The sequence below is a fragment of the Microtus oregoni genome, unplaced genomic scaffold (genome assembly GCF_018167655.1).
Source record: "Microtus oregoni isolate MIOR12 unplaced genomic scaffold, Mior012 000010F_ref0000083, whole genome shotgun sequence".
Classification (NCBI taxonomy): domain Eukaryota; kingdom Metazoa; phylum Chordata; class Mammalia; order Rodentia; family Cricetidae; genus Microtus; species Microtus oregoni.
Genome location: NW_024543069.1, coordinates 3477789 through 3502553, shown reverse-complemented (window position 1 = coordinate 3502553; position 24765 = coordinate 3477789). Strand labels below are relative to the sequence as shown.

The window sequence follows — 24765 nt, the reverse complement described above, 5'->3', positions numbered from 1 at the left end:
CCAAACACATCAATTTAACATTAGAGTCTCACTGGTACCACAAAACAGTAAAATGAATCATCTTTACCAAATGAACTTCAAAAAACATTATCAACCTAATAGTATAGAAAATATCTAAAATTAACCAAATTATTAAAACAATTATATTTGAAATTACTATTTCAAACAAACGTTCATCTTATGTAACAATAATTTCCTGCTTCCTTAATTATAGTATTTCTGTATGTGTGTGTTTTATTGACCAAATTTGTAGATCCTGTACTTTCCAAAAACTCAACTATGCTCTTTACTGCAGTGTAGTCAAAGTGGGACTGCAATTGTAAAATCATCATTGGTAGAAGCTGTGCTGCTGCAATGGAAGTGGAATAGGTCGTGTAATGTACAGGTCAGTCTCCCCCAGTATCATTCACTATGAGCCCTACAACACGTGTGCATCAACTTTATGTTGTCATGGGACTTAACATGTAACCAACAGGAATGAGACCAACTGCAGGAGAGTAAGCTCAAGCAACATCAGAAAGGACCTATTTAAGAAAAAATAAAAAATGAAAATCAGTTGTAAATAGGTTTAATTGCTAGCATTGTAAAACTTTAATTTTTGTAAACAAATTTTTAATGAATGGTACTACAAAATCAACAGAGTAGCTTGTTTTAAGAAATCATAAACATGTTTTGTTATGTCCAAAAAATGTTCAAAATATTTTGGATATTCTGAATTGAGAAATTACTCTGAAACCATTTACTTTTCTAACATCAGATCTATTCTTTTAAAGAATCTACTTTATCCAAGGGTTGAGGTATTGAACATAAACTAAAATGCAAGATATTCTATGTATTGATGAATAAACTGCCCTTTAAAAGTTCTGATTTTCCCTGTTGAAGACTGGTAGGCACACACCTTTAATGTGCCAAGTTTTTTTAAACTTTACTAATGTAGTCATCAACAACATGATTTAAAAGTGACTTCAACAGACAGAAAATGTAGTTTTCAAGGAACTGTCATGCTTTCTTTGAGTTTGCACCAATTCAAGAGATCAATGGAGCTTACTAAAAAATGTGGACTCAGAAAGTATCTCCAGAAGATGTAAAAACAAGCTACAAAGAGACCTATGAGCATAACATTTAGCATTTCTGGTAGTCCTCGACCACAAATCTTTAAGCAAACATGGATCACCTACTATATTCTTGTTTTTAAAGAAAACTACATTAAATCCAAAATTAGAAGATGACGCATAACATTATTCATATAAGATATGAGAAAAACCTCCAAACTACTGCAAGAATTGGGCAAGTGAAAGACTTGCGAGATGTTTATTAACATTTCACAAGCACTTCACAAGTAAGTACTACTCCTAAAACCATTATGAATCTAAGTACATTCAGGAAAACAACCGGCTGCTAGAAAATAGAACACATGTTAAGATAATAAATTAAATGTAAAGTGAAATATATAGTTAAATAAACGTAGGAGTAGGAGCATATTCCTTTGACACAATTTACATATTATAGAAAACAAAAAATGAAAAAAGAAAAAATGAGTTAAAATTCCAAGCATGTACATACTTGTCCCCAACCCATCCCAGTTGTTCCTCTTCAAGTACATCTTCAATCTTCAGTCCCAAACTGAACTCTACACTCCCTTCCCCTTATTAATGAATGAGAGGGAGCCAATTTCAGAGCTGAAGTTTTACAGCTGTCTTGACAGTGAAAATTGAAGCACAGTGTGCAGACAGTGTATGGGATTTGATGGTCACACAGGCTTAGGTCATCAGGTCACCTGTCTCTCCCCAGTCTGCAGTCACTTTCTAACTCTGCTACCATGGACTCATTCATCTGGTTTTGGATTTTGTTATTTTTAAAATATTTGTTATTTAGCTTCTTTACTTAATACAATTTCTAAGATTCAAGTTCTCTATTTCAGCAATTTCTTCCATTTTATTGTTAAGTATTTCTCAGCTGTATGAATACATTATGATTTTATGCAGTCATCTGTTGATGAACATGTAACTCTCCTAATACCAATCTCTTACAGATATGCTCTATGCTCATTCTTACATAAATCGTTTCATTATTTTTTTTTTCTTTGAGGTAAATACCTAGGAATAGGGCTGCTAGGGCATGGGGTAGAGTTATTATGCTCTGGAGTATTCAAACAGTAAAATATGAAACTGCCAGTTGGTCACATCACGTCTTCCACAACAGCACATGCGCACACGTGCACACACGGGGGTGGGGTGGAGGTTGTTGCATACTACATCTTACTCTGGCTGGCCTGGAATTCACCTTTGAGAAAAGTTTGGTCTCAAATTTGCACTGATTCTCCTACTTTTTCCTCCTAGACAATGTGAAAACAGGTAGGCACCACAAAACCTGGTCTAGTATTCTTAACTATATCTTCACCAGTACATATGTATTCCACTGTGGTTTTAATTTATATTCCTTTATAACTAATAATGTGTACATTATCTATGTAAATATCTTTGTTCAGATATGTTAAGCCTCTTGCTCATCAATATTGGTTTGGTCTTTTGACTATTATTACTAATAAACTTTTTACTATCTAATTCGAAATTGGAAATAGAGAATGGACTGAAACTTTACGAGTTGTTAATTCAAATGATCCCAATTCATATGAATGACAAAGACAGCTGATTTAGGTTAAGGCAGATCCATAGGTCCATAGGTATATGGGTACAGAACAAGCTAAAATTTTCAGATCTCCTGATTCATAGGAAGGTATTGTTTCCAAGTTTTAAAGAAACCTTAGGCAGAATATTTGAAAGCAACCATCTCCAAAGGCCTCCAAAGGCCTCCATTCCGACAGGGCAGGAGCACAAGGGTCAAGTCGAAGCAGCCTGGGTGTGGCCTGTACCTCTTCGTTTTCACAGCTTCTCTTCTCAGTGCATGCAGCTCTCTGCACATTTTCTTATGTGCTAAAATTTTCTAATTTCAATTGTATTTGTGGGAGATCGACCATGAAAATGTTCTAACAGAGCTCTCTCTCCCATTCCTGCCCCGACCCCGTGACTTACGTATCCCAGGTTATCCTTAAACTTGTACCAGGGATGAGCTTGATTCTAATCCCTTTGCCTTTACTTCCCCAGTACTTGGAAATAACAAGAAAACATGAACAACAATAAACCCCTCTAGAGACGAAAATTCAGCACATAGGCAAATGGTAAAGGAGGAGCAGATGTAAAGACAGTGCCCACGACGCTGAAGTTACTCCAGCTGCTTTCCTTTTGAAGAAGCAAGAAGCCCAAACAAACCACACTGTGAGATGCCAACTGCTCCCTATGTACTAAGAGATCATAATGACAGATTCCTTCTACTGCTAGTTTCTCCTATGTAGTGAGATCATGACAGACTCTTTTTTTCATTATTCACCATTTTTTTATTTTACATACCAACCAGTTTCCCCTCCTTTCTCTACTCCCATTCCCTGACCTCCCTTTACACCCCCATCTGCTCCTTCTCTGTCTCCATTCAGATGGAGTAAGGAAGGCCTCTTATTTGCTTTGCTGATGGGAATCAGCAAATCAAGTTGAATCACGACCAAGCTTCTCCGCGCTGCACCAAGGCTGAACAAGACATCCCACCACAGGGAATAGGTTCCAATAAGCCAGCTTATGCCCTAGGGATAGGTCCGACGGCTAGGGGCCCCACAAAAGACAAGCTACACAACTGTCACACAGGTGCAGAGGACTTAGTTCAGTACCATCCTGGCTCCTTAGCAGACCATTCAGAGACAAACTCCTTCTAATTCTAATTTCTAAACTGTCTGGACACAGCCTTCAGGGAAAGAACCATGACGGGAACTGTAAGTCTAGGGTTCAGAACAGGTCCCACACTGTAGCTCACTAGATATATCCAGGCCAGACTCAAGAGAAAGGCTTAGATTTAAAGACACAAGTCTTCACGGGTTTCAGTTTTGCCAGTCCTCACAATCACTCTTTCTAAGTCAAGCTTTAAACTCATGAGGTTAAAAGAAGGTGGCTCTAAAATAGCACTGTGTGCTTGAAATTTATGTAAGAGTTAAGACCTGCAGCTAGTTTTGCTAAAATCTGTAAGGATAAATTTAAAGTTTAAGATTTAAGTGTCAAGAATAATAAACATATTTCTCATAGATATTACTAAGGCTAGCACTTAGTACACGCCAAAAAAGACCAAACAAGATCAGGAACAACTGAAGCTCTCTCACTGCTCCCTTTGATTGTGCTGAATTAAGGCACACACTGATGAAGTAACCTCCTCAGGACACAAAATTATTACACGGGCTGATCCCTTCACATGTATAAAAGGGTTCCTGGCAAATCATAAACTGCCTTCAAACTGCCCCACAAACAGTCTCTTTATTGTGCTCTGGTGAGGAAACAACAAACTCAACTTTTATAAAAATAATTTAGAGTCAAAATATTATTGTAATAATGTAGAAAATGTCTCATTCTCAGCTTAGTTTGAGAAACACTACATAATTGAAATGCAGCATTTACTCTTAACTATACCTGATTTAAACTACTATTTACAATCCTGGTGGTTCAATTTAGATATCAGAACATTGTCAGGTTCAAAGATTGGAAAATATATAAAATATGGAAACTCATTTAACTTTTAATTTTTCCTTAATGAGTCTTTAGCTAGTAAAACTATTATAAACAAAATACCACACAGGGTTTTATCAGACAATTCTAGGCATTTCCTCATGGTCGAGAGAGGATTAGCTGAAAATTGTTTTTCTGGGAATAAAATATACCACAATATTCCTAAGAGATGTTTTCTTACCTGCTTATTTTCTCCAAATTCTTCTACACAGGTCCAGGCTGAAGAGACTGTGTTCCCTGTCTGTAAGCAGTGAAGACAGAAAAGAATTGAGTCCTTGGGTTAATGTTATCCCTATCTTGGAAGTGCATGGAATCCTTGATAACTTTAGTTGAAAACTTTTTGGTTAGTAAGTAAGAAAAAAAAATGGAGAAAAAGAGACAAATGCCAACCAACAGGTATCATTTCTTGACTCTGAAAAGATGAACAAGAACTATTTCTGATATCTACATAAAAGTCCTGAGTGCATCATCTGAAAAAGCCTGTCTAAGTCAATTAAGGCCTTACTCATCAGTGGATTCAGGAAATACTCTCCTATTAAGAGAAAAGATTTTAAAAAGTTAAGTGAGATTACATAACTTCAGAAAAGCAAAGAAATGTAAGTAAAATCAGGAAAAGTAAATGTTGTAGGTATAGCTACTTACACATGAGCTATCGTTTCCTTCCTGCCTTTAGAAGAGATAGATGGACAAAATAATACTGAACTCCAGAAACTTGCCTGACAGTCACCTTTCCAAACATAGTTCCATGGCAACACCTTCATCTATGTTAGCTGCGATCATTTCATATGTCTTGAACCCTTTCCATCAAGAAGATAGATCCAACTCCATGCTAAGAAACTACATACAAGTAAAACATGTCTGATGATCTCCAAAGGCACTGCAGAGTTTTAAATAATGTTTTAAAGATAATTCAGTATAAAAAATGTCTCGATAACTTGTTAACACATAATGAACTAAGTAACAATCGATTCTGTTTTAAACACAAACACCTATCTAAAATCATTGACAACAGCTAAGAGAATAACGAAGCATAGGGTAATGATTGTAAGACACATTGAAAATCCAAAGAGGTATAACTTTCTTTGAGAATTGTCTCTGTCCCTGTAAGGATTGGTCAATCCTCAAGAGGAAGATGACACAAAGGGGAAATTATACATGGAAAAAAAATCACTGAAGTTCAGGGGTAACAAACAGAGCTGAGGAGGAGCTACTGTTAAGGCAAGATCAACCCTGGTAAAACTGACCTCAAGTAGACCAGCAGAGTGAACTGAACTCAACTAGACCAGCAGTGTGAACTGATCTCTAGTAGATTAGCAAAGTGACCTAAATTAGAAAGCTTCTCAATTCTCATTGGTAGTAAGACAATATAGACTTTTCAATTATTTTGCACCTCTGTGATGAGGAAATAACTTCTCTATGAGTAAAGGTAACATCATGTTAGACCTTAAATTCTCTATAATTTTTCATATGCAATATCTGGTATTCAATTAAAAATCGGGTTATACTAGAATATAAACTAGATCATCTAGAGCAAACAGAAATAGCAGTCAAAAAAGCAGATCCCTACACATTTAAATAATAAAGCTTCAAACTGGATATTAAGATAATTATGTCTTGATGGTAACACATAAACACACATGGAAACCAGTGAGAAAACAGAGGACCCTGAAATAATTCATTCTTGACAGAGGTGCTTACTAGTGTACATCAGAGGAAAGGCAGTGATAGAAGTTGGGAATCTGTTACAGGATAAACTAAGCCTCTATCCTCCATGCTACACAACAACCAACTTAAAATGGGTCAAACATGTAATGTAGCTGAATCCTCTATAGGGGAAACATGTCAAGATATGGGATAGTAAGTGATTCTTTGAATAGCTTGGGACACAATGGCAAGGACTGACAATGAGACTGCAGCAGACCATGTCTCTGCACAGCAAAGGCAGTAGAGAATGAAGAGAGAGCATTCCAGAATGCTAGAAAACCTGTCAGCTACTCAGCTGACAGGGAATTATTATCCAAAATACAGAACTCATCGAATTTGTTATCAAAAGAACAAATTATCCAACGAACAAATAGGCAAATGAATTGACGAGTTCTCAAAGGAAATATAAATGGCCAATAAACTTAAGAAAAAGTGTTCAGTATCTCAGCCATCAATGAAAAGCAAATACTTACAAAGAATAAGTATCTATATCTACTGCTAGTATGGTGTGAATTAGTACAGACAGGTACTACGCCAAACAGTATGGAGCTTCCTCAAAAAAAAATCTAAGAATGATGACATGATCCGTCTGTACCAAACTTCTGGGATATACACAAGGTATTCTATCTCTACACACCCCAAACATAACTGTACATCCATGTTTACTGCAATAACAGACACATTAGCCAACATAATGAAATCAGCCCAGCAACAAATGACCAGATAAAGGAAATGTATCATATATACACAAAGGAGTTCTATTCAATCATAGGAATAAAATTATGAGGCTACTGAGATGGCTCAGTGAGCAAAAGTACTTACTGCTGAGCCTAACAACCTGAGTCCAGTTCCTGGGATCTACACAGTGGACGGACAGAACTGATTTCTGCCCTTCTTCTGGATGTCATGCACCTGTGTTCCCACACACATACACATGTACACATGCATAAACAAATATGAATTGATGCTTTAAAATATTTTTAAATGAAATCATGGCATCTACAAGATAATGGGCTGGACTGAAGATCTTCGTGTTATATAATATAAACTCAGAAAGATAAATATTGCATTTCCTCTTAAGAAAACTCTATATTTAAAAGCAAAACCCCCACAAAAGTAGTGATATTACTTGGAATGAGAAATGGGACCAGTGGAATGACGGAAGAGTGACAGAGATTATTGGGGGTGGATATAATCAAAAATATAACAGACATGTATGATACCAATGAAACCTACTTATCGTGTATGATTAGTGCACACCCAGGACCTGAGGAGATAGCTCAATAAACTGCCTGCTGCACAAGAATAAAAGGACTCAGCTCGAGGTCCCCAGCACCCACATCAAAGCCTGGAAGGATATAATCTCAAAACTCAGAAAGTGAAGACAGGATTCTCAGGGTAAGTTAACAGAGAAAATAGATTAAATGGAGAGCAAGAGGCCTTGCTTTAGTAAATGAAGTAGAAAACACCCGATGCCAACCTCTGGCTCCACATGCACATACACATGCATGTCCACATAGTAAAAATGAGTGTTCATATAGTGTTCCTATAGTGAGAATATTCATACATACATGCATGAAGAGCACAGGCAAATACACTAACAAATATGAATGGTAATAAATAAAAGTTGCTCTGCCTAATATCCTCAGGAATTTTAAGGCTAAAATTATTTAGAAGAACCTGGAAGTCCTAAATTGAGCATGGTGACACAGGTCTGTCATTCCAGCTCCGAGGAGTCAGTAAGTCAAATTCCAAATCTGAAAAAAATCCAAATCATTATTTCTTACCAGCATGCTAAGAAGGAAATACTCAGATTGAACACACAAGAGGGCAGAAAATACTGAAAGGAAGTGTAAAGGCCTACCGAGGTGTGTAAGTAGAATGATAGAGGCAGAGGAGAAGTAGATATCTGGAGACAATACTAGACTTTTCTAAGACATGCTATAAAACCTGATAACATAGCAAAAATAATCTTCCAAATACCAAATATATAAAACACAAAACAAATAATTCCATCAGTATATCCACACAAAATCAGAATGTTTTTAGATAGATGCTTCTGTTTTGAATGTTTAAAAACAAAACTGATTGTTAACCTAGACCATCATATGATCCATGTACATACACACAACACTCATTTATGCTAATGAGACACTAGTTCATTGTGTGGTCCACGTGAGCACACATGCCGCTGGTTTATGCTTGTGTGACACTACAGTCATGGGGAGTGGCAGTCTTCCATAACTGTAAAGAAATGGAACAGGGGCTGGTGCAGTAGGCAAAGCATTAGCTATGTAATTAAGCCTGATGAGTTCAGATTCCCAAAACCCCCTTCAAAAGCTGAATACAGTAACACTGTATTAAGCTTCTATAATACCAGTGTACTTAGACGGGGAAAACAGACACAGAAACAAGACATAACCAAGCAGCTCCCAAGATAGCTAGCAGAAAACAAAAATAACCAAAACCCTCCTCTAAACAATGCAGAAGACAATCTCCAACAAAACTCTTCTCTAAAAAATGCAGAAGACATTCTCCAACTCCTGAAAGCTGTCACAGGACACCACAGACACGTCCTTCTCACACTCACATAAATACCTTACACACGCACACCAACATTTAAAAAAGCTATTACAAGAGCTGTGCATGAGCTTAGTCTGGTAAACTGATAGCTTGGCGTGCACAAGACCAAGACCATCACCACCACCCTCTGCTACACAGGGAATGTGAGGACAGCATGGGCTAGAAACAACAAATCCAAAACAAAATAAATAAATAAAAATAAAATAAAGAACAGTTCTTCACAATTTGAAACAAGACACAACTGTAACAGCAAGTGAACAGAACTACTACAAAACACCACATGGATCATCTTCAGAATCACGTTAAAGAACCAGAACAAAATATATATAAATGTATAGATTTCAACAAAATACAAAATTAGAAGAAAGGCCAAATTATGGAAGAAAAGAGGATAATGTGAGAGGAAAATAAAAGCATCACCAAGTGCACAAAAAACTACACACAATGTCACTAAGATGACACAGTCTGTATACTTAGTTTACATGTAGTAAATAATGAGTAAAAATTAAAAGCAAAACATTGGGAAATATGACACCTATTGATATAAAATATTCTTAATATATTAACTGTGATAAAATATAAAACCACTGATTCTAACAGGCTATCAAAATCAGATAACACAAAGTAAAAGAGAGCCCAAATATGAAGAATATTAGAATTCCAACGGCTGTTTTCAGTACGCGTGCGGAATGGAAGCACTAGAACACAGAGACTCTCTTCTCTAGTACGCGTGCGGAATGGAAGCACTAGAACACAGAGACTCTCTTCTCTGTGTGACACGCCTGCTAGCTACTCAACTGCAGTTTTCTCATTCAGTTTAAATTTTCAATATCAATAAAAACAAGTAAACAGAGAAAAATACTGGGATTTACATTTAAACCACCATCAACTACTACTTCAGTGGAATACACACCTCCCTCAGTATCAGCCGTCCATTCACCACCACTCATAATGTAAATGTTCCTGTGTCAGTGCCTACAATTTCGTATCACAGATTGTCTCCTTTCTAATTCTTCCTTCTTTCTACCCAAAATACAATCAAAATTGATTTTCCTCAGACTCTTTCAACCTTAAACGTATGTATCGCTTTCAATTATTTGAAAAGCAAAGGAGTAATAAATGACAAGCATTCACCTATATAAGGAAGGGCACAGAAACAACCAGTTCTCCACACACAAAATTCCTTTACTTTATAAATCTTTATGGATCAAAAATGTCTAATAGTAAATAGGCAGGCATTGTGGTACTTGATGATAATCTAGCACTCAGAAGTGGAGGCAGGATTACAAGTTTGAGGCACGGCTAGCCTGGGCTACATAGTGAGTTCAAAGGCCAGATTGAGCTATACATTAAGATCGTGTTTAAAAACCATAAAATACACTGCCTAATAGTAAAGACCCACAAAAAAACAAGGCTCCTTTTATGTTCTTTCAAATTCTCCCCCAACCCATAATCATATCCTGATTTTTAAAAGATAACCATGATCTACTTAACTGTAATTGTTAATCATTATTGCTTTTTAAAGGAGCTTTATTACATATTTATATTGCTTTATAGTACTTTTTTAGTTTCATTTGCCTAATTACGTTCTCCTTGTTTAATCTTTCAGTTTAATAACTATGCATTTTATGTTTTACATATTTTACTAACAGGACTTTTAAATGCATCCCAGGATAAATAAATATACTTAAGGAATCCAATTATTTATGGATTATATAGTCTCACTATAATCATGCCCATACACACACAGACTACACTTTAGAGTTGACTACACAATTTTTATCACATAACATTTAGAATTTCAAAATCCCAAACTTAGAAAGCTGAAAACAAAACTCATTGTTCAATAAAACATTAAACAAAAACTTAAGAAAATAGAATAAATTCCCTATTCCAATAACAGAGTATTTGTCATCGGTAAACTATTTACTATTTTCTGAGTCTTTGAACATTTATGAAAGAGCCTGGTATCTGCTTCAACCAATGTTAGTTAATGTAGCAACTTCCTGTTATAGCAAAACCACAAAAAAAAATTACAAAAAAAGAAAATCCAGAAAAGCTCCTTTAAAGGTTGTGTGTGTGTGTGTGTGTGTGTGTGTGTGTACACACGTGCCTATGCACATACAGAGGACTAAAGAGGGGACTACATCTCTTGGAGCTGGTAAGAGGTCCATGGGACTTCAGGCTCATAGTGTGGGCCTTGGGATCCCAGCTCTGGTCCTCATGACTGCATAAACATTCTTTACATCTGAGCCATGGCTCTGTCATCCCAATAGACTTCAGAGAAGTGAGAATTTTTCAATGCCGGCACATAATTGAGAGAAGTGACAGGTATCTACCTATATGTACTTGAGTACAAGAAATAAAAACAAGTATACTAAGTAAATCCCAGGCAAAACAAAAAATAGAGTAGGAAAACTTTCCCATATCTCTAATTCCCCTATGAACCAGGAGTCTTTACAGAACATAAAATCTATTTTTTCTTAAGACTCTACTCTTTGCCTTTAAATTTTAAAGAAAAATGTAATTTTTCATGTTCTGGCATCATCACTAAGCTCATGCATGGAACACCTAAATTTTACAGAAGGGAAACCATCAAGTAATTCTTTTTTTCTTTGGTTGGGATCCCATTAAATAAACAGACATTTCTATGCTAATTTTTAGTATAATACACAATCTCAAACTTGTCTAATAAAGGTTAATAATGGCATATCTGAACCTCATGAATTCTGTGTTTCTAAATTTTAATAAATTATTTACTACCGAACTGGTCCTTCTCCAGTCAAAAATTAAGAAAAGTAGAAGGGAGGGAAGTTATCAAAATATATGACACACATTATGCCAATTTTATGACATTCATTTTTCTTATGGTTTGGGTCAGTAAAGAAATAGACATGAATATGTACTGCTGAAATAAAGTTAAGATGAAAAAATAAACAGGCCCATGATCTTGAAATAATCCACAATCAAAACAGGATTACAAAAAATGTTAATAGAAAAACATATAACACACTTTAAAATATGGTAATGAGCTGGGCAGTGGCGGCACACACCTTTAATCCCAGCAGTTAGGAGGCAAAGGCAGGTGGATCTCTAAGTATAAGACCAGCCTGGTCTACAGAGCGAGTCCTAAGACAGGCACCAAAGCAACACAGAGAAACCCTGTCTTGAAAAACAAACAAACAAACAAACAAAAACAAAAAAAACAAAAAATATATGGTAATGAAAAATCAAAACATAAGACAGAAAAGGTAAAAATAACCACAGGCATACATTGTATTTAAAAGAAAAAGCTAAAGTTCTATATCATGGGTTTACAATTTTTACTAGTTCATGTTTGTCACCTACATAAAGTGTAGCTCCTACACAAAGAACCAGCTATAAATTTGTAAAATATTATTTGTTCTTATTTTCTTAAGTGCTGACCTGCAAGGTCAGTGTGCTGGGCGCAAGCCTAGTGTCTATACAACTCAGTAGTGCAAGTTGTTCTCCTGGGACTGGAGCTGCAGATGGCTGAGCCTCCATGTGGAAAACAAATCTAGGTCCCCTGCAAGACCAGCATCTCTCCACTGAGAGAGCACTCAAGCTCAAAGATAAATTATTTTAAAAACTACATTATTTACATTATTATAAAAATTACAAAGTTACATTATTTCATGAGCAATTACAAAATTATCGTGCCACCTGTTAGCCATCAGCTAATGTTCTGCGATGACTGTGGACCCACACATTTATTTCTCTGGGCAGAAGGGCATTGTGCAGCAGACAAGAGTACTAAGAATGACGGGTACAACTAAGCTATACGCCCAGTCCCAATCCAATACACTTTTTAAAAGATTTTAGTCTTTCAAATTATGTTTACATGTGTGGATCTGTGCATATGAGTGCAGTGCCCTTGAAAGTCAGAGAGGGTGATGATGGATCCCGCCCTGCTCAGAGTTGCTGTGAGCCACCTGACATGGAGGCTGGGGAGAAAACCCTGGGAGTCCTCTGGAAGAGCAGCACTCTTCACTGCTGAGCTTTCCTCCTGCCCCGTCCTATATACTTGTTAGTCTAAATTATAGACAGAAGTATAACACACGTCATTATATTATCAGTGTGGTAGAAATACTATGACTATTAATTCAAATCAATATATAATAGGGTATATTTAGTTACCTAACAATTTGCTTCCTTAAAATATGAATTATTCCCTAAATAAGAATCCAATTGCAGGTATTATAGTTCAAGTATAACTTTCTAGAAGACAAATGGGGCCACGTGTAATTAATACAAGTCTACCCAATAGTAACCACTTTAAAGAGCCCGAACACCCAAGTAGTTACTGATATTCTTATTTCTTAAAACTTCTGATTGAAGTAACTATGATTTGAAACCACTGTGCTTCCTTCTGCAAGCCTATTATTCTTAAGGTAGCATGCTACCAGAGTTCAGACAGAGGACACCTCTACACAAAGGATAAAATCTAGGACTGGTGAGATATTCGATATTAGCTACTAAGTTTATCTGACTTTAAGCAAGTTCCTATAAGCAAAGGTATATAAGATAATTTTAGAACATCGGAGTACAAAATGGATGGACATAGTAATCCCAGCATTTGGGAAGTAGAGGTAGAAGGACCAGATATTTAAGGCCTGCCTCAACCAAATAGCAAGTTTGAGGCAAGGCTGGGATTCATGAGATCCTCCCCAAAAAGAAGAAAAAAAAAAGAGTAATAAAATAAATCCTTGTGAGTAAAAGCCTTACTGTGAACACCTGCCTCCAGTCACTAGTCCACTTACTACATTAAGTGTCTCAGCGAACTGTTGCTGCATAGTAAATACTAATTCACCAGAAACAGACGCAGGAAAGGTGGAAGAAAACCATCGTCCATGCTCATACTAGACTTCCAGACTCAAAACCAAAAGACAACACAGGAACTTAAAATAAAAACAAAAACATCCTTTAAAATCCACATGAAATCATGTACTTAGGCGACACCATGTGTCAGAACTATGAATTGCTGCTAACATCCACCATGTGTGGTAATATACTTGAATATTTAATATGAAGGAAAATTTGAAACCATTGCTTAAAATGATTTAAATGACCAAGCTAGAAAATCAATTATTGATACAAAAATACCTACTAATGAATATATCAAAGAATGAAATTTAGAAATGTATTGGGCACAGATATGGGAGGCACAGAGGTTCTTGCCCACACAAGAATGTTAAGCACACAGGACTGTTCCTTCAAAGGGAGGGGGCACAACTTGTCAACTTCCCAGAAGGCTGGCAGTGAACATGGTTTTACAGCCTGGTGACACCTGCACTTTCTGTGTGGTCAGCACTCAAGCTTGTCCCATCTACAGAACCATCTTTATGGAAGGTGTCACACGTACTTCACAAAGAGTTCCAATGTAGTCTATCTTCAGTGGGACTGTGCACACAGGATTGAGTTATCACCAGGTAAATTTTCACAAAACTATGCCGTGCTTAAGTGTGCCTTTAAAAAATTACCTGCAGTCAGACTCCCAAACATTGAATGAATACAGGCTACAGACATGTTGAACAAAACTACTTTCTTGTCTCCTACAGACGGCTACTCTGACGGCCATGATGGTTCGAGAGACCTAAATACACAAAGATACTAAGAAATTATAGCATAAAGGGTCAAGCTAATTTAATTTATAAGCAAAATTACAGGAGTTATTAAGTTAATGTTATTGATAAATATAACTACGAAACAAATACTGGCCTGATGTATTTTAATACATATCAGTAGTTTTCTAGAACCTGTTATAAAAAATGTTTCTGAACTTCTAAATGTTTTATGGAATTTACAATCTTGGTTTGTATACAATTTACTGGAAAATTTTTAAAAGAAGACAAGAGCTGTAACAAAGGAGTTGGATGACTGACTCCTTCACTTTTCCATAACTGTTGATCAGTTATGAAAAACATATAAATCGCAGCAGACAGGAGGCAGAGGCAGGCAGATATTTGTGAGTATGGAGCCAGTCTGGTCTACAGTGTGTTCCAGTCAGAGTTACACAGTTGAGACCCTGTCTCAAAAAAAGACATAATAAGTTTTGAATTATATGAAGAAATAATATGCCGATAAAAGATTAGTTCTTAGAAAAGAAGCTCCTGGCTTTAAATTATCAAAACCCAGATATGCATGTTGACAGATATAAATACAAATACGGAAAGTGGCATTTTTGGTCATACACAGACACTTGAACAGGTCCTTTAATAATTTAAGCAAAACTATAAATTTGTGAGATAAAAAGAACCCTCAGAAACCAGATGTGGTGGCACTCCTTCAATACCAGCACTCAAGAGGGAGAGGCAGGAAGATCTTCTTTGAGTTCAAGACCAGTCTGGTCTACAATATCAAGTTTTAGGCTAACCAAAGCTATCTCAAAAAATAAAATAAAATAAAATAAAATACAACAATCCCTAGAGTCCACCAAATAAGCCTGACATTGCAGAGGTGAAGGTACTGAAGTCTGAGACCAGATGACACTCACAAGGTTGATGCCGGGTGGCAGGACTCTTGGGCTTTTGTTTCAGCTCTCCACTAAGCAGCTTCATTCACATTAAATTAAGTATTTGTGGCCCATTAATTAAAATAAGTGCTATCAAGATGAGAATAGGATAAATATGAGGTCATCAAAGAATCTTAAAGAAAAAGAAAATTCCAATTGGAATATGTGCATCCATTTCAAAAGAACTAGTCCCTCTTCAAGGGTCAGAGACACATAGTTGAGTTCATGGAATTTGGGTCTTATTTGGTCATGTGAAGGTGAGCTGTGTAAAAAGTGAAAACTGAAAAGTTAAAGCTGAGGCTCCTTCTCACTTAGGTGCATTTTAAATCAAGTTCAGCTCTTTTAAGTATCGGCCTGAGACAGTATGAAAGAGCTCTCCCTTAAATCTAGAAGGAATACATCCTGAAAGTGTTTTCTTCTCTATAAAGAAAAGTTCCATTGTAATATAACCATTATTTTATATTTATTTAGCTTAAATATCGATTAAAATTATTTAATAAAAAACTAAAGTTTTCTATTTCTAAACAATTTATTGACAAATTTTCTAAATCTAAAATGCTGTTTATGTTTTATATTTTGCCCATCAATCTGGAAATAACAGCTCATGAGAAAAAAAGCACCAATTATCTTTCGGGTCAAAGACTCACAGTAGTGACACTTTTTTCCTTCGGCATCTAACCAAAATTGTGTGACATAGAGAAATCAAACCTTAATTTACATGTGAAGACAGAAAATAAAGTATTTACAAAATTCCATTAAACAATAGAAAAAATAAGCCCTGTGGAACATAGCAAATGTTAACACAATACATATCAGCTGCAGATTAAATGCTGAGAAAAGCAGTGGCGTTAAAATCATGAACACTGACACATGAAATGTTTCTACAAACTAAAATTATCTAGAAAAATTTACTTGCTCAGAGGAAAAGTACAGTCAAGAAAGTAATCATGTAAATTGTTTTAAACAAAGATAAATGAAAGTTCAATTAACTAATGCCACACCTCCTCAATTTCTTCCTAAAATCTGCTAGAAATCATTAAAGCAAACCTGACCAGAGTTCCCAGCCGTGAGCCCACCACCATGCAGCTTTTCTAAGGATGTGCCTGTAGAAAGGCATCTCGAGGCTCCTCGCTCTGCTCAGAAACTCTTCTTAAGAGAGCAGAACTTTAACTCCCAAAGCTTGAGAAAGTATCCTGTAACACACAGGAGACCTGCAAGAGGCCTGTCTTGACTGTGAACTTCACTGGTCATAGCCAAAGCAGCAGCACACAAGCCAGATAAGAGTTTCAAACAGAAAAACTAACCAGTGTTCAATTAACTTATGCCACATCTTCGCGATTCCTTCAATTCTTAAATCTTGCAGAAATCACCAAAGCAAACCTTCCCAACGTGACCTGAAGTGACACAAGGTACTTTCCAGCAGAAAATCTCATCCCTGTTTTTAAAAACAGCAAGTGGTCATAAAAGAACATCAAAACCCTGCTACAGTCATCAGTGAACATCACACAGGGAAACAGGAAAGGTGCACCATGCTTAGCTATCTCTCTTCTTCATCATCTTATTTTCTAGCAATTTTTTTTTGAAAAAGCATAACCATCTAGAAAAGCAACTGCAATACTGACAGGTCCAGGTTCAAAAGAGAGTCACATTTAAAAAGAAGTGATACGCAATAATCTCAAACGTCGCCACTGACCCAACGTTAAGTATAAAACTTGTTATCCTAACATACACATCTGCATCTGACCCACTAAACTCAGTGATTTCAAGGACAGTTTGAGTTAACAGGGCAAGATCCTGTCTCAAAAACATAGATGCAAAAACAGGTAAACTCACTAAAATTATTTCACATAAAATAAAATGGAAGTATTTGTAGTTTTTAAAAATAAGCACTGTGTTTCTAAAACTAAGTGAATGAATGCACTGCTGTTTCTCCCACTGGGTGACTGAGATGAGGAAGGTTACTCTGACATGAAGGTAGAAGACAGGCTCTAATTTTGAGGTAAAAATAAAGAGGGCTATATTAGAGATTAACTCTTAACCCCCTTTTGGCTTTCTTTCTACCAAAGCAATCAGAAAAGACTTGGCTTTAGAAGGGACAAAAATCTATAATCACTACGAGGTTCTCTGACTCAGGAGTGACTTGAAGCAAACAGATGGCTTCTAAAACTCATTCAGCTATTGACTATTCCTAAAGGACAGCATCTTTTCTTTAAAACAAATATGGTCACTGAAACACAGAACTTCTTTTAGTTCCCATTCAAGTTTTCAAATTTGAAATATGGGGATAGCAAATCCAAGACATCACAAGACTGTCAAAGCTTACTACATCAAACTAGGTTTAGCTTGGTGGTATCTGGCTTAGCAATGTCATTTAAAGAAAATAACCAAGATAAAACTGTATAATGATGACTGAAAAAGAAAAGAAACTAGCAGAGTTAAAAAAGGATTATCATAGCAAACCGTAAGAGAAATTACTATGTCCAAATAAATTATCTTTAAATAACTGACACTATCTGCAAAATTACATTTCTGAAATGCTTTTTAAAATATAACCAAAAGATGTATTAATGTAGTAAAAAAAAGAAGTATTTGAAGCACTCTTAAGACTCAGTAACAATCCCTCAAAACCTCAGGAAAAAAAACCAGTGGTGAGCAGACTGAGAAGAGAATAAGAACACTCGTCACCTCACCAACCCTCTCTAGGACACATCGCTGCCACCAACTAACCCATCTCAACTGTGTCATAAAATACTTCACTTCTACCTATGGATAAAAAGTACTGGGAAGGAAGGTGTCAGCCTTTTAATATCTGCCCCTGAGGACCCAACATTACTGAGGAAAGATCAAGACAGGGCACTACTACCTAACAGCCACATGGCACACAGCACCTCCTGTCTATGCACACTGCCTGACCCTGCTTGAAGCTCTTTCATAAAGGCCTCACCTATGCTTTCTGACCAAGGTTTTCTAGATTCCGTCTAGACTTTCCACTTCCGTTGTCTCCTGTTCTTTGCTTGCCTGCACAGTGTTTTCAACAGCCTCCATTTACACTTTAGTCAAGCACAATAAGCACAGTTGTACAGCACTCCCTACGCAGAGCCTCAGACCTGGTTACTGGGCCCAAATATGCTCCAGCGTTTACTGTAATGTTTTTGGAAAGTCTGAGGATTTACTACAGGGCCATGCACCTACCAAGGCATCTCAGTCCAATTTCTTTTAACAGTTATATACTAATCATAATCTATTAATTCTTCTCTCTAGTGATGAACACAAACAAGAAAAATACATAGAAATGAAAAGTTTTCTATATTTTTAAATTAACAGTTCCGATACAAGACTAATAAACTCCAAAATGAGTGATTTAAGCCATGTGCACACACACTTTAACAGGTGGCTAATTTGTGGCATGTGGAATGTATACAACCTGGTGTTGCTATGCATAGAGCCAAACACAAAACTGTAAACTTACTCTAAACATTGACATTTGTTTTGGAATTTTTTAACCTCAATTGTGCACTCTGTATGGACAATACTGTGTCACAATGTGACAGGCTGGACACATGTAAACTTCACATAGGCTAGACTCTTAGAAAGAGACACACACACAGTTGAGAAAATATCCCACCTAACTGGCCTGCGGTAATTTTCTTCAATGACTCATGTGGGAAGGCCCAGCTCACTGTGAATGGTGCCACACCTGGGCTGGCAGCCCTAGGTGTTGTAAGAAGGCAGACTGAGCCCCTAAACAGCATCCCTTCAAGTCCTCCTGCCTCCAGCTTTCTGTTTGAGTTCCTGCACCGACTTCCTTCACAGACTGTGATGTGGAAGTGTAAAAGCCACACATCCCCTTTCCTCCCCAATGTCACTTTGGCCTTAGTATTTTATCTGAGCAACAGAAGCCATAACTAAGACACACAGCTAATTTTATATTTGAACAAAACAAATTAGGACTAGCCTAACTTTTCCTAGATCAGTAATAGTGAACTATAGCCCACGGGCTGAACTGAAAAGCCCCCAGAGGGAGTGAAAAGGCTTAATGAAGAGCTCCTGACTGCATGCAGAACCTTATGTGTCAACTGAGGGGAACCCTTTTCTCCATAGAAGTATGTTGTAAGCAGAATACAGATAAGGACAGCCCCAGAGGGTTATAATGTCTTTTTCTTTAGACTACCAAGCAAGCATGTTTTATATATTCTAATTCTTAATCATCTCTCCAACTTTTAAGAAAATGGGGTTCTTTAAAAACATGAAATTTGAAGAGACTTGTCATCAACATCTCTTAATGATGCTTTTTACCTTTCATGAGTAGTAATGACAAATTTCCAGATTGGTGAGCGTAAAGCCATGACCCACATGAAAAGTCTATCATTTTTATGAATCTCTAACCTTTTCCACCAAACATTCATTGTGTAGACTTCACCAAATATGTAAGGACAGAATTAAAAATTGGTTCACATAACAAATTCTGTAGCATACATCAAAATTTTTATCAAATGATAATTAGTTATTATGAAACAATTAAGTAATGAAAAGGGGCCTGAACTCCATAACCAAAGCTCAACTTCCCTCTCGGTAAGTAGTGCTTGAAAAGCAAAATGTAGGAAAATTATATAGGAGCCAAGTCTCATGAAAATTAACTATGAGTTTTGAACTTGTGGTCCTTCTGCTCCGATCTCAGAGAACTGAGAAAAAGGTACAAACTCACTACTGACATTTAGAGTTCAAATCATGACTGTACAATCAATCTAGCACAGTATCCTCTAATGTCAACACATCAAGTCTTCTAAACTTACCCAAATGAAGCAGCGTGAACTGGGCTGCCAGTTCCTTTGCATCTTCCAGCGTAGTGCAGAGTTTATCTGGCATGAAGTAACTCTGGGATCCATTTGCAATTGCAGGAATAACTATCTTATATACCAAAAGTACTTTTCCATCTTGGCTGGTTGTTGAATATAAATAATATTCTGGTGGTGCCCAATTATTCTTGTTGCAGTAATAATCCAAGTGCATCACTGCAGAATTAAAATGATTGGATTTTAAAGAATACATACTAATTGGGGTAAGCTTTGTTCCAGGAAAAAAAGGGTAAGTACATCTTTCAATTTCAGGGGGGCTGGGACTATGCTGACCGTTGAGGCGAGTGGGAAGAGCTGGTGGCTTGCCTAGAGTTTTAGAGTGGCTCTCTTCTTTGTTCGCATACACAAGCAGGTTTTCTGAATTTGGGCTGATCTGGCCGTTAAGATGCTGTCGCCAAGTATTCTCTTTATTCACTGGCTTTGCCAGTGTTACCTCGATACTGGCTCCATCAATGCACTTTCCATTCATAACAGACATAGCGGCCACTGCGTCTTCTCGGTTGAAGAAGTGAACAAAGGCATAATCTCTAAGTTTCTTTACTCGTTCCACTGCACCAGGTTTGAATTTATTGAATTCTGCTTTAATCGTTTCCTCTGTAGTCGAAATCATTAGATTTCTTACATAGAGAACTTTAACTCTCTGCATGGTTTCCTCATCAACTTCTTTCTCTGGATCAGCCCAATCTACCTGAATGGTGTGGCCCCAAAGTTGAAACGTTCCTGAAAAAAAATTCATGAATTGATTTAATGTTAACTAAAGCAAAGAATACAAGTTTAAAGAACTACATAAAATAATTTCTCAAAGAAACTCAAGCATATATCAACATATCTGACTAACCACGTACTCCCACTCACACCAAAGTTGTTACTAAAGCAAACCTAATCAGAACTTATGACAAAATTTAGGAGTTGGTAACACAAGCAAAACTTTAAAAAATAATTACTGTTAGAATTAAATAATGCTTTCTCTCAATTCTTATTGAACATAATTAACAAAGTTAAAATAATATACATATTAAAGTATCAGTTAAAGTATATACATATTCAGTAATTAGCAAATGTAACTTATTTTGTAGGAACAATTTCTCATACCTTATAGTCATTTAATTTACTTCCTCATTAAAACAATTCTTCATTCCTCTTCAAGTGGCATTATATATCTCACTAATAATGCTCTATCACTTACTGTTGTTTTTCCATATTCACAAGGGGATGAATATGTAAAGTAACCCAGGCAAAGACTATCTTACCTGGAATCAGCTTTCTCCTGGCCATTGCAGCAGCCCTGTGAGACTCATACTCAACAAATGCAAAGCCACGGTTCTTGGTCTTGTCAGTTGCACTTGGATAAACAATCACATCCACAACACCTTCTGTAACTTTCTTCATCTCATCCAAGATTTCTTCCTTTTTCTTTTCTTTGGGAATTGCTCCAATAAATAGCCTGCAGTTATCCAAGCTAACACACACACCGATAAACTTCCCTGGTCGAATCTCATAATTGTTAAGAATGCGGATGGCTAGCTGGGCTTCTTCTTTAGTGGTGTACATCACAAACGCATAGCCTCTGTTTTCACCACTGAACTCCATCATCAGCCGAAATTCATAAATCTTCCCAGCCCTTTCAAACACAGGAACCAACTCATCTTCATACATGTCCCGAGGTATCTTCCCAACAAAAACCTCACAGCCTCTGGGGGGAGGCGGACCTTCCCAACCTGAGAAAACAAAATAAACAATTGGAAATTAAATTCTAAAAAGCTATATTCATAGCTGAGTCATTTACTCAGTCAACAAATTGGCTATATCAGCCACCTATATGGCAAGCGGTATTCTAAGTGTTGAGGATACAAAAATTAAATTCCTTTCCTTGTAAAACTCATTCTAACAAAACTCCAGGAGACAGTGTGTGAATGATAAAATGCTGTGGGGAAAACAGCCATATAAGAAAAGAGGAGGATCTGAGAACATAGCTTATGCAGTGACCTGAATGAAGCTAAGAGAGAGGAGCAGAAGGAATGTGGATGCCTTCCCGCCTGTTGTAGATGGAGAACAGTAACAGGTGATGCAGCAACCAAGGAAGTGGAAGCAAGCGTTTTATTTGCTCATTTGGAGATTCTGAGCAAAGAAATGCATGGTTCAATGGTAAGATCCATGCCTTTTGAATCTCGTTACATAATAAATACGAGGCCACTACTCACTGCTCTTTCAAGTTTCTCCCCAAATAACTTGTCTTTAATGCCTTGAGTATACTTTTCTCTGATGCCCTGAATCCTGATTTCTCACTCCAAACCATGTTATTTCTCAATCACTTTTTTAACAAGAACAAGGTTTTAAATAAATGCATGATTTCTTTCAAAATCACAGCCAAGACTGGTAGGGATGTTTGTGAGACACATGCCTCATCTAAATAACTGTGTTAAAGACTTAAACACCTATCAGCAAACCTCACCTGGAGGTGGACCACCAAACTTCCTCTGACCGTTTTCTTGCACCATGTTGTAGCCAGTCTTCTCCATCAGAGCCAGCAAGGCCGCTTCATTCTGAGTACCAGTGCGCACTTTGCCGCAGCCGTTTGTTCCATTGGCGTTCTCTTCATTCATGGCTACAATTCCTAAGACAAATCAAATAACTGTAAGTCCACAACACAGCTCCAGGATGCTGGGAGCATTTCTTTGGATTGCATGAAGCCAAGGACAACGTGGCTGGCAGGTGAGGTGACCAACCTTCACTACTCCCCTTTAGGGTCTGCCCCAAAGCTGGAGACATGCTCAGTGGTTAAGAGCACTTACTGCTCTTCCAGTAAATCCGTGATGGATTCTCAGCACCACACATGTAACTCCAGTTCCAGGGATTCAATGCTCTGTTCTGATATCTGTGAGTATGCATGTGATACACATACGTACACACAGGCAAAATACACATAAAGCAAATTTAATGAAAACATTTGAAATAAAAGAACATCATTCCTTTGTACTAAATACAGAAAACCTTCAAAGAATACTCTAGAGACTACTATAATACCAATTGCAAATGTTGGATTTTTTTTAGATAAGCAAATATACATTGATAGTTTTTTACATGGGCATATAAAAATTGTGGGCCATTTACAAGTAACTTTAAAAATTGCAATCACTGGTGAAAACATACTTTTCTTTCTCAATTCTCCGTGTATTCTTTCAGAGAGGCCTCCAGGCAGGGTTTCTTTGCTTGGTTTTGTTTTGAGAAAGGCTCTTGCTTACCTCTGCAACCCAGGCAGGCCTTCAACTCACAGCAATCCTCCAAGTGCTGGGATTACAGTATGCCTCACCGTACTGTTCCTTACGACACACTCCAACCAATTTAGACAGTCACCATGGACTTCTCAAGTGGCTGAGTCTCCCTCCCCAACTTCATCTTATGTGGCCCAAACAAAGCCAATGTGTACTTCTGTTTGGCTTCTCAAATGTGCCACACTCTCCTCCATCAGCCCTTAGGTCCTCTGATCCATGCGCTTTCCCTACCTCCTTAGATGCTCTTACTATTTATTATCTCAACTCCCCAATCTAAATTAGGTATTCCTTGATATCTACTTTTATCACAGAGCCAGCTCCGAGTGCTGTGATGGCCAATCCCCCACTCTTCTACCTCTACCCTGGTCTTCCTCAGCCCCACCAGACTTTAAACTGTACACTTACTTCCCTAGCACCACACAGCACCCTAACACATGATGCACAGTCAATGAAGAAAGCAAGATGACTTCATGACTTCACTGAGATATGGCCTTGGAGGACACTCCTGTCCATTTGAAAGTCCTGAGACAGATTAGGTATCTGTCTATGCAAATATTCCCTCACATTTACCTACTGATGTCCCATGCATCAAACTGCCTACTTTCCCACTTTCCTTAAGACCTTACTTTTCATATTTAAGAAATGAGCTAGGGAGATAGCTCAATCAGAAAGGTGTTTGAACCTGACTTCCATGTATAGAACTCATATTTGAAAATGTGGTAGGTGTCTGGGGGTGGCTAACCAAACAACATCAATTACCAGTCAGTAAAGAAACTCGGACTCAAAATACACAAGCAAATGATGGCCAGTGCCTCAAGAACCAACTTACAGAGAAATTAGCATGCATCTTTTCAATATAATCATAAAATCATAATCATAATTTATAATCATAAAACATCTTTAAAATACCCTAGATCTGGTCGACAGAACTTTAATTCAATCTGGAGGCCAAGGGAGGCCGATCTTTTTGAGTATGAGCGCAGTTTGGTCTATCTGGGGAGTTCCAAGCCAGTCAGGGATACATAGTGAGACCCTGCCTCGAAAATTAAATAACAAACAAACAAATGCAAACACTTCAAAAAACTAAAACCAAACCAAACAAAAAAAACTCTCTAGTCTGAGCAGTGGTTAAAAACTAACAATGTTCTCTCGTGACATGGAATATCTCCCCATGAACATCATTTGAGTCTGAATATTTGTTTTGTTAAACGTGTATA

General features: G+C 37.1%; 1 protein-coding gene across 1 annotated transcript in view; it reads right to left on the bottom strand.

Moving 5' to 3' along the window:
* Positions 1–420: 420 nt before the first annotated feature.
* Rbm46 (RNA binding motif protein 46) overlaps positions 421–24765 on the bottom strand; it is a 28836-nt gene continuing 4491 nt past the window's right edge. The window contains exons 2-6 of the mRNA XM_041659434.1: positions 22729–22890; positions 21527–21994; positions 20214–20996; positions 4783–4842; positions 421–524 (exon numbers count right to left, since the gene is read on the bottom strand). Coding sequence (XP_041515368.1) covers positions 4787–4842; positions 20214–20996; positions 21527–21994; positions 22729–22879 — 1458 coding nt within the window. The 5' untranslated portion in view covers positions 22880–22890 and the 3' untranslated portion in view covers positions 421–524; positions 4783–4786. The remainder of the gene's footprint in view (positions 525–4782; positions 4843–20213; positions 20997–21526; positions 21995–22728; positions 22891–24765) is intronic.